This window comes from Gymnoscopelus braueri, assembly GCF_963280865.1.
Source record: "Gymnoscopelus braueri genome assembly, chromosome: 8".
Lineage (NCBI taxonomy): Eukaryota > Metazoa > Chordata > Actinopteri > Myctophiformes > Myctophidae > Gymnoscopelus > Gymnoscopelus braueri.
In genome coordinates, this window is record NC_137609.1 from 35,691,494 (window position 1) to 35,707,190 (window position 15,697).

At 37.8% G+C, this 15,697-nt stretch overlaps 1 protein-coding gene across 1 annotated transcript; it reads left to right on the top strand.

The window, feature by feature from the left end:
• Nucleotides 1–6,092: 6,092 nt before the first annotated feature.
• LOC308090816 (stonustoxin subunit alpha-like) lies at nucleotides 6,093–9,592 on the top strand (the record flags this gene model as incomplete). Its single annotated transcript, XM_080436089.1, has 2 exons — nucleotides 6,093–6,192; nucleotides 7,863–9,592. 2 exons carry the CDS (start codon nucleotides 6,093–6,095, stop codon nucleotides 9,590–9,592), a joined length of 1,830 nt encoding a protein of 609 aa, XP_080292215.1.
• Between the last annotated feature and the right edge of the window lie 6,105 nt (nucleotides 9,593–15,697).

Sequence of the window (15,697 nt, forward strand, 5' to 3'; positions counted from 1 at the left end):
TTTGTTTGTTTGCTTGTTTGTTTGTTTTTGTTGAATGAAGTGTCTCATGACACTTTTTTGTCTAAAAATAATTAGGCTTTGGACTGTGGATGAAAATAAATGTTTATCACAGGATGTTATAAAAAAATAAAAATAAATCTCCAGCTCATCAAGCTTTCAATCTCACATGAAATTCAGACATAAATCCAATACACTGCAGCATTTATACACTATTTATAAACTTTCTCTTCTCCCTCACATGTTCATTTCAGGATGTAATTACTGCCAGATCACTCACTCTGGCTCTCTCTTCAATTGGCTCCTTGTAACGTTGCTCTGGAATAAAAAGTTATCAAAACATGCAATGTTACTTCAGTCTTAAGCAATATTTTTGTTGTGTTTTATATTTTCAAAAACATTTCAATTGTGTTTGTTATTAGCTTGTTATTTGATGGCTCTCAAAATGTTGCATACCGGCGTGTTGTGAGCTTGTAGATTGTAGAAATGTAATGACTTTCCCAAAATAGGGACACCAGGGTTAATTAAAACACCAAGTCGTTAAAATAATAATAAAACATGAAATTATATATTATTTTTTAATTTGCATTACAGATATTGCAAGAAATGCAACATGGACAACTTGAAGCAGCACTATGTAACTTTTTTAATGAATAAAATTGTAATTGTTTCTGTATGGTAGATTATGTTAATATAATATAACTTGTGCAATTGGGTAGGTTGTATTTTGTTTCCCTGCTCTTCTATGGAGAAATTCAGATTGTGTCATGTCTCACCTAGATAGACACAGAATCTGACTCGAATGCAGCACTGCAGCAAACCGGGTTAAAATTTGGGGTAGAAGAGGATAGCTTTAAGGGGTAATAATTCCCTTTGCCTCCCATCTCTATGGCTCAAGTAAAACACAGTTTGTGTGGTGTCGTCCACCATCCATACAGACTCAGATTTGTTGGTTTGAATGTGAACCCTGAACCCTACAAATCACACGCGAATTAACACAGGGATGACCATGGCAGCAAATGAATCGTCCAGGTGTGTTACCTGTTTAGTGCTAGACGACTTCTGATTTTCCAGCACAACTAATTTGACAAGACATCAATGTCACCATGACACAAAACTCATACGATTAATTATTTTTTGTCAAGTCGAATGGGAAATGCATTTGTCTCATAAGCAAAGCTGCACAGTGTAGAAAGGCTATACTTGAAAAGACACTTTCCGACAAACCCCACGGCATTTCACAAGACTTCTGCAGAGAAAAAGAATAATGTAACTGAATATTTTTGCAATATTTTAAGTAAAGTATTTGTCTCATCAGCAACAACTTCACAACGATAATATCCACATAATATCACCACACCTTTCTAACTGAGAGTGAACTGAAAGAAGCAAAGGGGTCTTTTTGGTTCAGCTTCTGAAATTCAGGCTCTGGAACAATGGGTCTCAGTCGACCAAATGTCCTAGAGGGCCCCCCTGACCTTTGGACCCTTTGGCCCAACAGGCGCCCGTTCAGGGTTCCAGCTCTGGTTTTGCACCTACAAGGTTTCCACCCAACAGTGATGATATGGTGCTCTCTCGTACACAGAGAAACACATCAATGTGGTGTGACCCCTCTCATATACTGATACTAGCAGTCACAGGGCTAACATCATTTCTGTTATGTCACACATTATATTGTTGTTGTTGTTGTTGTTGTTGTTTACCCTGCACATGAACCAATTTGGGTTGGACATACACATCACTTCATCTTTTTTCCAACTATGTGTCTGTACCAATGAAGATTGACCACTAAATGCTCTGTGTCTCAGTGGCCAAGCTAAGAGAAACCTTATCATGTTATTTGCCTCAATGTTCACCGTTTCTGATGCTGTCAATGCTCTGAATGGGACATTATCACGTTTAGTCAGATGAATGAATGGTCTAGGTGAGATACTGACCTACCCACGTTTAATCAGACTATTGATTGGATCAAGAGATACTGACCTACCGACGGAGGTGTTTTGTATAAAGTATAGTTTTGGACTGTGTCTGAGGCACGCCGTCTCAAGTGAACTGAAGCCACGAGAGGCACCACTGAGTGAGCCAAAGCGAGCGAGTTGCTGTGCCGAACGTTGCGACGTTCGCTTGAGCCGACTCAGCGCCGTCCGAGTTATGTACCGGTAGGCACAGAATCGTAAATCATGTTGTGGGGACAGCTCTGTCCCCGGGTAAGTCAGTATCTCACCAATCAATAGTCTGATTACACGTGGGTAGGTCAATATCTCACCTACAGTACTCAGACCATTCAATCATCTGATTACACGGGATAATGTCCCATTCAGTGCATTGATAGCATCAGAAGCCGGTGCAATGTTCAATGTTCAAGCTGGAGGAAGCACAGATGATTGTGTGCTGCTTATTTACACAACCGCTGTGAAATCCATGTCACTCACCACAGTTCCTCAAACTTTGACATTTCAACAGTTTTCTGAGGATTATCAAGAATATGACATGTTAAACCTTTCATTACTTATTCTTTATAAGTGAAGACAGTGTGCAGGACTCCCTCTCCATTCTCCCTTTTCCTTCCATATTCAGCATCTATACTCCGACGCCCCTGTCCGTTTTCTGCAAAAGGACTTATCTTAAAACCTTTCATTACGAAAATTGGAGCCACTAGGTCATTATGACCAATTTATGTACAGTATATAATTAAGAATTTACTTTTGTATCCAGCTCCATGTCTCATGTAAAACAGTTCATGGTTGACTGGAGACAGTACTGAACCCTTTATATGTATATCAGACAAGAATAGATAAAACACATTGTAAGATGGGTGGCAATGCAAAATAGTAGCATTTTTAATACAAATGTGGCCGTGCGTTCCTAGGTGTGCGTGCCTTAACCTGGGTGTCACTTTTGATCCTGACCTGAATCTCAAAACACGTTGACACATTGTGAGCTTGTAGATTGGCTTTTTTTTTTGAAAAAAACTACGGTATAGTTCAAAGCTATAAATACAAGCATAAAATAGGGAAAACCTAACACCTAAACCTAACCTCTAAATGCCTAATCCTAACGCTAACCCCAACCTGATTTTATTTTATTTTATTGTAAACCTCTAAATATATGTTTTAATCACAACCATTTTTCTTGTGTGGAGTGTGGACCAGGCAAATTCTATACTTGTGGGGATATTTGGTCCTCATAAGTATAGAAATACAAGCGCTCTCGTGTGCACGCACATGAGCGCACGCACACGCACAAACACACACACACACACACACACACACACACACACACACACACACACACACACACACACACACACACACACACACACACACACACACACACACACACACACAAAGTAACTATGTTCATTTACTTAAGTACTGTACTTAAGTAGAATTTTGCAAACTTTAGTTACTAGTTACTTTGGAGATTTTTATTATTATTATTACAAAACATACATTAACCACTTCAGCCCTATATAAATTTCGGCAGTATTGATACTTTTACATAAGTAACAAATTTGAGAACTTTTTCCACCACTGAAACACACACACACGCACACACGCACGCACGCACACACACACACACACACACACACACACACACACACACACACACACACACACACACACACACACACACACACACACACACACACACACACACACACACACACACACACACACACATTGTGGGTGGAGCTTCATTAGTTTGTTTGTACTGTATCTCTCTATCAATGTGTCTCCGCCCAGTCTCTGTATATAACAGGTATTAGAAACACATTTTAGTATCACGCCTGCCTGACACTGTGTGACTGACTGCAACTACAACACATTCAACAATTACATTTGAAGGAAATTTCATCCATTGCAATTACATTTGCATTTCTACAGACGAGGACGTTGGATTCATCACGACTTGTGACAGGTAAGGACATACAGGATCACATTGAATTGAATTGAATTGAATTGAATTGAATTGAATTGAATTGAATTGAATTGAATTGAATTGAATTGAATTGAATTGAATTGAATTGAATTGAATTGGCAGGATAATCCAACAAAGAAAATTGATGGTGTTTAGTATTCTGAAAGGTGTAAAATGTTAACTGATCTTAATGGAGGCATAAAAAAAGACAAATTACAGGTTTAAATATGTAATTTCACAGAAAATATTGTTATCTATTGTAAGAAAAAACTTCGTTTGAGACTACTACTTGAGGAAAACTCACCACATAGGCTGCATGGCAACTTCCTTGACCTCACTCTAATCTAATACAAGCCTGGAACTGGTGTTTTAATGCCTCCAAGTACACATCTAGGGTCAGGTTGCCTTTTTGTTCTCAATCCACGTTGTGGATCAGTAGCCAGGGAATTTGGTAAATTCATGCACCTTTTCTGAATTGATCGTACATTTGGGCATTTTCTGCATTATTGATCACAGATCCTCGAGAGGGTAACCTTATCAATAAATATGATCATTATCGTACATCTGCCAACACTGATGGTGTTACATTGGACAATACAACTGTATGACGTGGAAAAAGTAATCACATTTATTTTACTCAAGCAAAAGCAGCAATACTTGCATGTGCTGTTAGTCTAAAAGTGCTGTATGCAAAGTTTTACTTGAGTAAAAATACAAAAGTATTGGCTTTAACATATACTTCCGGTAAAGTAAACCTTTCAAAATGTGCCTTTTTATGAATAGCCGATCTACGAGCTCACGACAAGTCATGATGCGATGCGTTGTGAGCTTGTAGATCGGCTATTTTCAAATACCCAAAGTATAAAATAGGGCTTAAGTGGTTAATGTATATTTCGCAATAATAGTCATCTAAATCTGCAAAGTAATTAGTAACAAAAGTTGTCTAATAAGTGTCGTGGAGTAAAAGTGTGATATTTGCCTCTGAGTTGTAATGGAGTAGAAGCACAAAGTAGCCTATTAAAAAAAAGGAAATACTAAAGTAAAATAGAACCAGAATGGTTCCCTTTTTTGGTTCTTGGGACGTCTCATTGGCTCTTTGAGGCACCTTTAACCACTTAAACCCTTGCATCCCAATCGGTCACCTCTATAATGCTTTATAAGCTCATTTATATTGCAATATAATGCCCTTATGAGGCATTATAATGCTTGTTATACATGTTTATAATCATGTATAACGACTTATAACCATGTTTATAATGTTATATAACTGCTGGTCATAATGCATTATTATGCTCAGACTCAGAGGATTCTACTGTCAAGGTGTCACTTTGAGGTTTACTGTAATTAAATATTCAACCAGAAGACGTGTAAAAGTGTGTTGCGGTATGTGTTGTTAAAGACACACACACATATACATTATATATATATATATATATATATATATATATATATATATATATATATATATATATATATATATATATGTATATATATATGTGTTTTGCAATAGTGCACAGATTGTAGACATATACAGTATGTCCAGCAGATGAGGCACTTTGTCAGAAAGGATCTCCCCTCACACTGAAATTGATGGTATGCAGCTGTCTGCCGTGTTACTATGACAACACATTGTTATCTCTGGTGCACTTTTCATCTACTAGACGTTTGGAGTAAAAATTTGCTTCATGTTCGGATCAATAACTCTTAAATGTGTTAAAAAGTGTTCATACCCGACCCGAAGCAAAACTCTTCTCATCAATGCATTCAAAGACAGTGTATTGAAGGTAAGGGTAGTTCTCTCCTAGATACACACCCTGCCCCCAAATAATCTTTATCCTTCCAAATAACCTTCAATCTCAAATTCAGAATCATTCACAGACTCATCTAGTTTAGTTTCAGAGAGAAGGAGATAATTCCCACCTTACCGTTGCCAAACATAGATCTTAATTCATCTTAATGTCCCTTTTATGCCCATATATGGAGATCTCTGTATCATCTGTTCTTATCTCTTGTGTGCCCACATATGGAGATACCTGATGGCATCAGTATATGCCCATAACTGGGCTCCTTAAATAAATGGGCATATCGGTCATTGATGTGTTGTTATTATGTATTTCTACTATAACTCATTTAGAATGAATGAATGATTTATTTTCTCCAGTGCAGTGTAAGCCATGGATCCAGAGAGGAGACAAACTATAGAGCTGGCAGCGCTTGGTCGACCCTTCAGCCTTGGCATGCTCTATGACTGTCGCAGAGACTCACTTATCCCAGGTACAGTATACAGCTTTAAATGTAGGATGTGACTATAGACTATACTGCCGTTTATGTTTTTAAACAGATCTAATGATACTACTAATACTCCAGTATTATTACTTAGATGTTTTATGTGAGGTACTCCCAGTGAGAATTCAACTTACAAGCCTAATGCTGTATTCAGATTATAAAGCGTGACGCAAAATGAAGATAAGTGTGACACTAAAAGCTATAATATATGTGTTATATACACAAATTAACAAGTAAAGATGTGTTGCAATATTTCGGGTATAATGTGTAGAAGTTTGTGCGAGTTTTGTAAAGAATCTGTAGAAGTAGTTTTGAAGAAAATGCAAAATGGCAGAAATTATTTTTAGGCAGAAATGGGCATGACCTATGTGGGCCTACAGTTCAAAAGATATGTGCCAAAACGCAAAGTGGACTGGTTTAGCACCACCATGAAACAATTGGGATGGCATGTCTTCCTTGGCCTATTGGCAGGCAGCATACAACATAAATAAGTACAGAGATTTAGGAGATTGGCTCTGGACCAGTGGGCAAACCCCCGGCACTGGAATTGAAGCTCATTTCCAGGTTCTCTTACAGCATGCTGTTCCTATTAATGGCCCAGCAGATGGCGCTAGTTCACCTTCTGCAGAGCAGTGCTGGTTGCAGTAAAAATTATTCTCAATAGAAATGAACGGGCGGACTTTACACTTGATTTCATTACCTTAGTAAATACTTTCATAAACACTTTATGTTTTCAATCGCTAGTTTAAAGTCTTTTTTAAATCATCATGATATGCGTTTAGTAAATTATGGTCCCATTCATTTAAAAATGAATGATAGAGTAGGGTATGTTTCTACGGCTTTTGCTGGTTCTACCAAGTGAAGACCCGCCCTTGCTGCGGTTACATCCAATAGCAATTGTTTCCGGTTTCATTACGGTACCAGAAGTTCAAAGATGGCGGATTTCAATTATTTTTGTATTTTTGTTTTGGCCACGATCAGAGTTAATTACAATTATAATAGCTGTAATAGAAATGTATAATTAATCATAAGTGTATTAATTTAAGTAAAACATATACTTAAATCTATGCAAGAACATCACACAACCATTTATGACCATTTTAATTAACAACTTGATTCACTTATTTGACCGGAGTCCCCAGGGCTCTATACTAGATCTGCTCCTTTTCCCCTCTACACCACATTGCGTTGCAACATGACACGTATGCTTGTACATCTGCTATTCTAGGTGAACGTTCTCCCCAGAATAGGGATGCTAGTGGTTAAAGCACCCAAATACCACATAGTGTGACTCATTGTTACAAAGCAATATGAGTTATGAGTGCTTATAACTGTAATTATACTAGTATTATTAGTAAGAAGATTATAATGCATTTATAACATAATGTCATTATAAAATGTTTCTGTCAGGAATTAGTGAAGCTATTTCAAATGTTTTTCCACAACATAACTTTGCAATCAATAAACAAAAAATAACAATATGGAACAGATAGCGAGGATAATGTATGGGCAAAGATGAAAATAAAATAAGGAAGAAATACACACTTCACCTGTATTCTGGATGAATTCCAAGGCTGTTTACAAAATATATATTTTATTCATCAACCACAGTGAAACAAGTGATGAAGGTAACTTGCTGTTTATTTCATCTATTACAGGCTTTACATTGTGGGATTTTGAAGATCTACTAAAGGACACAAGAACAAGACCCCAGCTCAACACTGAATTGGAAATAGTCACATCTGAAACAATAGAGTACAAAACTTCATCACTGGATGTTAAAGCTTCCTTGAAAGCAAGTTTCTTGGCTGGACTGGTAGAGGTTGGTGGCTCTGCCAAATATCTCAAAGATTGCAAGACTTCACAAAATCAGGCCAGAGTAACATTAAAATACAAAGTTACCACAGAGTTCCAAGAACTGTCAATGAATACACTTGGACCAAGCAATATAAAACATTCACACGTCTTTGATTCTAACATGGCAACACATGTTGTCACTGGTATCCTTAAAGGGGCACACGCCTTCTTTGTATTTGACCGTGATGTGTCTCATGAAGAGAATTGTCAACACATTGAAGGCAACATGAAGGTAATAATCAAACAGATTCCATTCCTGGCAATAGATGGTCAAGGATCTTTACAAATAGAAGGCAAGGAAATTTCAAAAAGTGAGAAATTCTCCTGCAAGTTCCATGGGGACTTTTCACTGAAGAAAAATCCAGTGTCTTTTAAGGATGCAATAGAAGCTTACCAAAGCCTGCCAGAGTTACTGGGATCAAAGGGAGAGAATGCTGTACCAGTGAAGGTCTGGCTGACGCCTTTGCAGGTTTTAGACTCTAAAGCAGCTCAGCTTGTTCGTCAGATTAGCATTGGACTGGTGAATAGAGTTCAAAGTGTCCTGGAGGACTTCGGTGAACTGGAACTGAGGTGCAATGATGCACTGCACAGGACTGTGGCACAACAGTTCCCACAGATTAGCAAGAAGCTGAAAGATTTTAAAAATCTGTGTGAAGAGTACAAGCTGGACTTTCAGAAAACCTTGTCAGAGAAACTTGTTTCAATCAGAGGAGGTGGGGAAGAGGAGAGTGCGCTTGCAGAGGTCCTGAAAAGAAGACACTCATCTCCTTTCAACAACAAAGACCTGAGTGAGTGGATGCGCTGCAAAGAGAGAGAAATAAACATCATCAAGTCCCTTACTGACATGATGAAAAACACAAAGATTGTCTCAAGTCATAATGAACTTGATCAAATAATCTCCAGTCCAGAAACAGAGCATGTTGTATGCTTTGCTTTCACGTCATTGCAAATGGCTGAACCATATCTGTCAACTTTATCAACCTACTTAAGCGAAATATCCAAACAAGTGAACACACAAGATACTGCACTTCATACCCATGATGTAGAAAAGGAACAATGGTACTTTTCAAAAGATGTCTATCAATCACTGAGACAGAAAGCAAAGCTTCTCATTGATTTTTCAGAGGCCAACAAGGAAAACAAGAATATCCACTTCCTAACAACAGCTATACCAAATGAGAGTCAAAAGGGTGCAAGCATCTACCTTTATAAGGGTGGGGTTGAGGTCAATGACAATTTTGAGCCACCTTCAAAACCTGAAAAAACAGAAGCAACTGACATAACCCGTACCAGTGTGACACTCAAGATGCAACCACCAGGATTTGGAGCAGAAGACATCAGCCACTACTCTATTGAGTACTGTGTTACTGGACAAGATGACTGGCAACAACAGACTGCATCTAAAGCTGATGAAGTCACAGTGTCCAATTTGACTCCAGACACAGAGTACACGTTCAGATACCGAGCAGTGTGTCCAGTTGGCAGAGGGCCAGCCAGTGAAGTCAGTAGACGCACGGTTCAAGTTGAGTGACGCTGAGTTCGATGAAATTTGTTTTAATATGAATACAGTTAATACAGGCAACTAGGCTATTTAAAAAAGGTGCTCGTCTGGCCCTGAACATTAAACCCCTGCATTAAACATTCTTAATGCTCTAAACACAATTAATTATGGCTAATTATTATTATTATTATTTGATTCGGGATATTAACAGCAAATACATACATTCAATACGGTGCGTGCCTGGCCCTGAACAGAAAAACCCAGTGTTAAACATTTTAACAGCTCTAAAAACAATTAATTAGTGCTAGTTATTATTATTATTATTATTATTATTATTTGATTCGGGATGTATTTACGTCGCATAGACCAGACGTTCAATACAGACGTCTGATCCTCAGACAGCAGACCAACGAAACGTTCAATCCTAACGATTTGGTATACTGCAGAACCGTACGATAGAAACGTTTCAGCCTGGAGACAGGGTTGAGTTGAAGCATTCTCACATGAACTATCAGTTAACTGGGAGAAACCCACTACGCTTGGAGATCATTAAAGACCCCACCCACCCCCATAAAATACTATTTTCCCCACTAAAATCAAGAAGGGTAAAGGGATACAAGATCCTCTCAGCACGTACCAGCAGGCTGAGGAACAGTTTCTTCCCACAGGCCATCAGGCTGTTAAATGACAGTGGAAAATGAAATGTGCAATAACTGTACTCTGCACTATGCACTTTCCTTAAACTGATTTGCCTGTGTTTGTTTATTTATTGCTTATGAGCGTTTTTAGGTTGTTTTATCATGTTTTTATTGTTTTATTATTGGAGCTTCCGAGCATAAGTTTTTCACATGTATGTACCTGTGCATCTAAGTGACAATAAAAGTGAATCCGTGAATCCGAATCCGATGGTGTGACTGTGGAGAGCTACAGTGTGGAGTACGTAAAGGTATCCACTGGAATGAAACATGAACAACTGCAGTGGAATAAACTGACATCAAAAGCTGAAAAGGCCATCATTTCTGGCCTTGAACCAATGCAGCTATGCAGTTAGAATCAGATGTGAGTGTGGTGTAGCTGGTAGAAGCAAGGAAAGCATTACAGTCCCTGTTCAGACAACAGAGGCATGTCAACGTCTGAATTCTACAGGCCTAAATGCACACTCATCAATTCAGGGTCACCCATAGTTTACAAGGTTCCTCTGGAAATAAAAAAAGATAGACATTTGTGGATGCAAGAGCTATAGTTTTGGGAAGGAAAGCAAGAGGCAACATCGCACCATCATGGTTCTTGGAGAAATTGGAGCGGGAAAGACCACCCTCATCAATGGGATGATCAACTACATACTGGGTGTCCAATGGGAGGATTCATCTCGGTTCACGTTAATTGATGAGGATCAAACAACTGCTCAAAATGTGAGTCAGACATCTGAAGTCACTGTATACAAGATTAACCATCAAGAGGGATTTCAGATTAACTATTCACTAACCATCATTGACACACCATGTTTTGGTGACATTCAGAGAATACAAAGAGACTGGCTGATCTCAGAGCAGCTGAACAAACTTTTCAAAGACCCACATGGTGTCTCTGAAATTGATGCAGTTTGTTTTGTTGCTCCAGCCTCTCTTGCACGGCTAACACCTACACAGAGATATGTGTTTGATTCTCTGCTCTCAATCTTTGGAAAAGACATATAAGACAACATCAGGGTTTTGGTGACATTTGCAGATGGTAATATTCCACCAGTCCTGGAGGCAATCAAAGCCTCAGGGGTCCCATGTCCAACAAAAGAGGGACAGCCACTTCATTTAAAATTAAACAATTCTGCCTTGTTTGCAAATAACAAATCTCGTGAGGATGAAGTAGGCTCCTTTGATAAAATGTTTTGGGACATGCGTGTCAAAAGCATGAAGAACTTCTTCAAAGCTTTGAACCTAATTAGTACAAAAAGTTTGACTTTAACAAAGGAGGTCCTCGGAGAACGAAAGAAGCTTGGAACCTTGGTTGAAAACTTGCAGAAGCAGGTCATACTTGCGTTAGCTAAGCTCGATGAGATAAAACAAACAGCTCAAATACTTGAAAATCACAAAACAGAGATTTCTGATGTCAAAGAAAAGCGAACAGTGAAAGATATACGAGAAAAGTATCAAACAGCTTTAAAGAAAAAGATGTGTGTTGGACATGATCGCTAAATTTGATGCAGAATATGATGATCTGCAGCTGCAGGTGGTAAATCTTATGGAGATGTCACACAGACTGAAAGATATCGCACTGAAGCCCAATCCACTTTCCACTCCAGAGTAGGCCTACATTGACCGGCTCATTGAGGGAGAGAAGGCTGAATGCAAACCAGGCTACATGGATCGCATTAAGTCCCTGAAGGAAATGAGAGGAAAGGCAGTGTACATGGCTATGGTAGAAAAAGGAGAAACTCTCCTCTCTGACAAAATTTTACAAACTGTTCAGGACCAGTACACCACTGACTTTGAGGTTGGACTGTGTATATTAATAATAAAGAAAACAGACAAAAGTATTTTTTCGATATTTATATCAAAAAGAATAAAGTGATCAGTGGGTTCTTTAATTCTAACCCTCTTGTTTACTACTTAGAATGTCCCTGTCGTTGTATTTATGTTGGCAGGACAAAATGAAAAGGAAAACAGATTAGACCTTACATGTTTAACTCTAAAACCTATTACATTTACAGGGCTTTATGAATCTATTACTTTTACTCCTTTGTTTTAAACATGTGCTGTATTCAAAATGTTTAACATTTTTTCTTTGTTGTTTTTTATTTTTATTTTTTAAAGTGATACAGTGTGTACAATATGGTAGTTGTTTGCTTTGCATTTTAACACAGCCTACCAAAGATTCCTGTTACAACTCATACAGTTGTCAGACATGATTGAATAAAGTCCTTTTCACCAGAGTTTTCGATTGGTTTTGATGAGCTGAAACTTGCAGATTGCAGATGAGAGTTATTAAACCAATCCAGATCATAATGAGTCAAATTAGTAAAGACTATGGTGACCATAATCCTTTGTGTACTGGACTTGGATCATGCTCTGTGCAATGGAAGTAAAGGGCTGCTCAAGCATGTGATGCTATGGGCACTATATTAAGATTATATTAAGAGATGATTATAATCAGTATCCAGCTCAAATCAGGGGTGTAAATAATTACCATGTTGTGTGATGCTTTATCTGTTCAGAAAAATCTATGTCAAAAAACAAATACCTGTTATAGCTGTTCTAAAGCTATACTGTGATGAGCAAAATGGAATTACATAATATGAGATTAACAATACATTTTATTCACAAACAGTTTCTTTTGTGAAAATAAATGCTAAATAGCTCTATATTCTGATAGTAATCATTGGGGCTATTCTTCCAATTCTATTCAGAAAGCCATACAATATGCCAATAACACCTCCCGCTCTGATCTCTTATCTAATGCACCAAAAACAAAAAATCCAAGTCGGGCTTGTTTTTGTACTGAATATAACCACTGTGCTTCACAAATCAAAAAGATACTCAACAGACACTGGCATGTTCTCCAAACAGAGCCATCTGTGAAAGACCTCTGCAAATCCCCACCCCTTGTTGCATTTAGGAGAGCACCCACAATCAAAGGTACAGTCATGTACAAAAATATGGTTCAAAAGAAGACCACATGGCTGACAACAACTGGAATGTATAGATGTGGTAACTGTGCCTGTTGCAACAACACAACAGACAAGAAATCATTCAATCATCCCCACACTGGAAGGAAGATTCCTATTCATGAATTTATCAACTGCAAATCGACACATGTGATTTACATGCTGTTATGTCCCTGTGGTCTAGCATACGTAGGACAAACTAAACGACCCCTCAAACAAAGAATATCAGAGCACAAAACTGCAATCCGTACAGGAAATATGGATTATGCAATTGCAAAACATTATGCTGAAGCAAATCATGGTTCACCCTCTTCATTAAAATTCTGTGGGATTGAGAAAATTGTGATGCCTATCAGAGGAGGTGATATTCTAAAGAAACTGGCCCAGAGAGAAATGCAGTGGATATACACACTCAACACTATGACACCCAATGGACTTAATGACGATTAGAGCTTAAAATGCTTTTTGGGTTAAGACTATCTTTGATACCCCTTCACTGTGTATTGGATGTGTTAATTTGTTACTTTATGATATATGCCTCAAATTACCTGTAGTTGTCTGTGTTCTTGCATACTAGTGATTGGACCTTGGAGATTGACTTGAGATTTCAGCTGTTGGTGAACTCTGACCCTTTGTATAAAGTGAGTTGAATTGATGTGATATGAATGCTCTGAGGAAGGCTCATAGCCGAAACGCGTAAGCGTTCAATTTATTGGTGTGCCAATAAAAAAAGTGGAAATGTGAGTAATTTGTCCTCCATTTAATTGATTTTTTTTGGATGTGCTACCTTTTTGGAATTGTTTTAATTCCTTTTTTTTATATGTATACTGAATTTGGGTCTAGCACTCCACTGAGAACCCATTGTTGATGCGCAACCTCTTTTTCTTATTTAGTAATCATTGTCTGTTCACTAACAGGATTCTCCCTGTGTCTCCAGCTCTTTAATGAACAGAAAATAATTTTTTCAGGCCAGGATACCAATTATGTACAATCAGGAGAGAGAACTCATACAGGATACAGAAGAAACGAATGAAATTGGAAGTGAAGACACAAAGAAATGAGTAGACCAAATTGTAATTAGAACAATATAAAATAGCTAGATGCAGAGACCCCCGTTACTACATGTATACAAACCATCTATAGCAATGATTACAATCAGAATATAGAGCTTTAACTTTTAACAAAAAAAACAAAAAATACTTTGAGTATCATTAATTACCTGATGAATGATGAATAAAACATAATTATGAAAGTCTCTGCTGTTTTCTTAGGTGTCGGAATATATGTATAAACGTCAAAATATTCTCATTATAAAACAACAATTTCCATATATATTTTTTTACAGAGGTTTTAATTAGTAGTGTGTGGTATATATCAGACAGAGGTGTTCATTGTGATCCCAGGACGTGAAACAACTGTTTATTGGTTAAACACAGATATGTGACCATGCTGATACTCAAATTCATTACATTTGCCACCTGCTCTCTCATAGAGAACTCTCTTCTATGATGAATTGTTACAATTACAGCAATTCTAGAATGATGAAAATCGGACAGGTATATGCACAGTGCATGAACCTTGGTACAGTCAGTTTGCATGAAATTAAAACCTGAAAATCATTTTGCATGAAATTAAAACCTGAAAATGAGTTAATGCACAGCCTTTTCACCCCACTATGACATGGTTAGCCATGCACGTGAACTCTTGGGCAAACATTTGGCGAAAATAACTGATCGATTGATTGATGTAGTTTATTTAGTAAGACATGAGAATAGGATAGTACATAACAGTACATGGAAGTACAAATTCACAATACAAGGTCTACTAAACTGGAACTCTCATTAAGCACTAAGCTTGTTTAAGATGAGAACCCCATGCACACAAATCATGATGATATATAAGAGGCAGACAGATATACACACTACTATACAGAATGTCATACAATCAGCTTTCAGGTTACTGGTATGAAGAGAGAAAAAATATATATATATATATATATACAAAAGAGGAAAATGAAGGGGGGGTTATAGGTTAAGACTTAGACAGGGGCCATTTTCGAATTGCAGCCTCCTGAAGGTGTATCTTTAGGGCAGTTTTGAAAGTGAGTAGGGTTTTACACTCCTTTACTCCTTTTGGTAGGGCATTCCACATTTTTGATGAATAGTATGAGAACGAGTTCATTCCCTTAGTTGAGCCAAATCTGGGTTGAACATGATTTGTGGAGCTGCCTCTGGTGTTATGATCATGGACTTCATTAACATTTTGGAAGTATTTTGACAAATACAGGGGGATCCCAATGTTGTGGTGTATCTTGAAGACCAGGCCCATAGCAAGTTGCTGTACTCTGTCCTCAACCCTAAGCCATCCAATCCTAGCAAAATGAGCAGGGGTTAGATGGGTTTTGTGATTGAGGCCAAGAAGTAGCCTTACAAGTTTGTTTTGGGATGTTTGGAGCCTTGTTTTTAAGGCCTTGG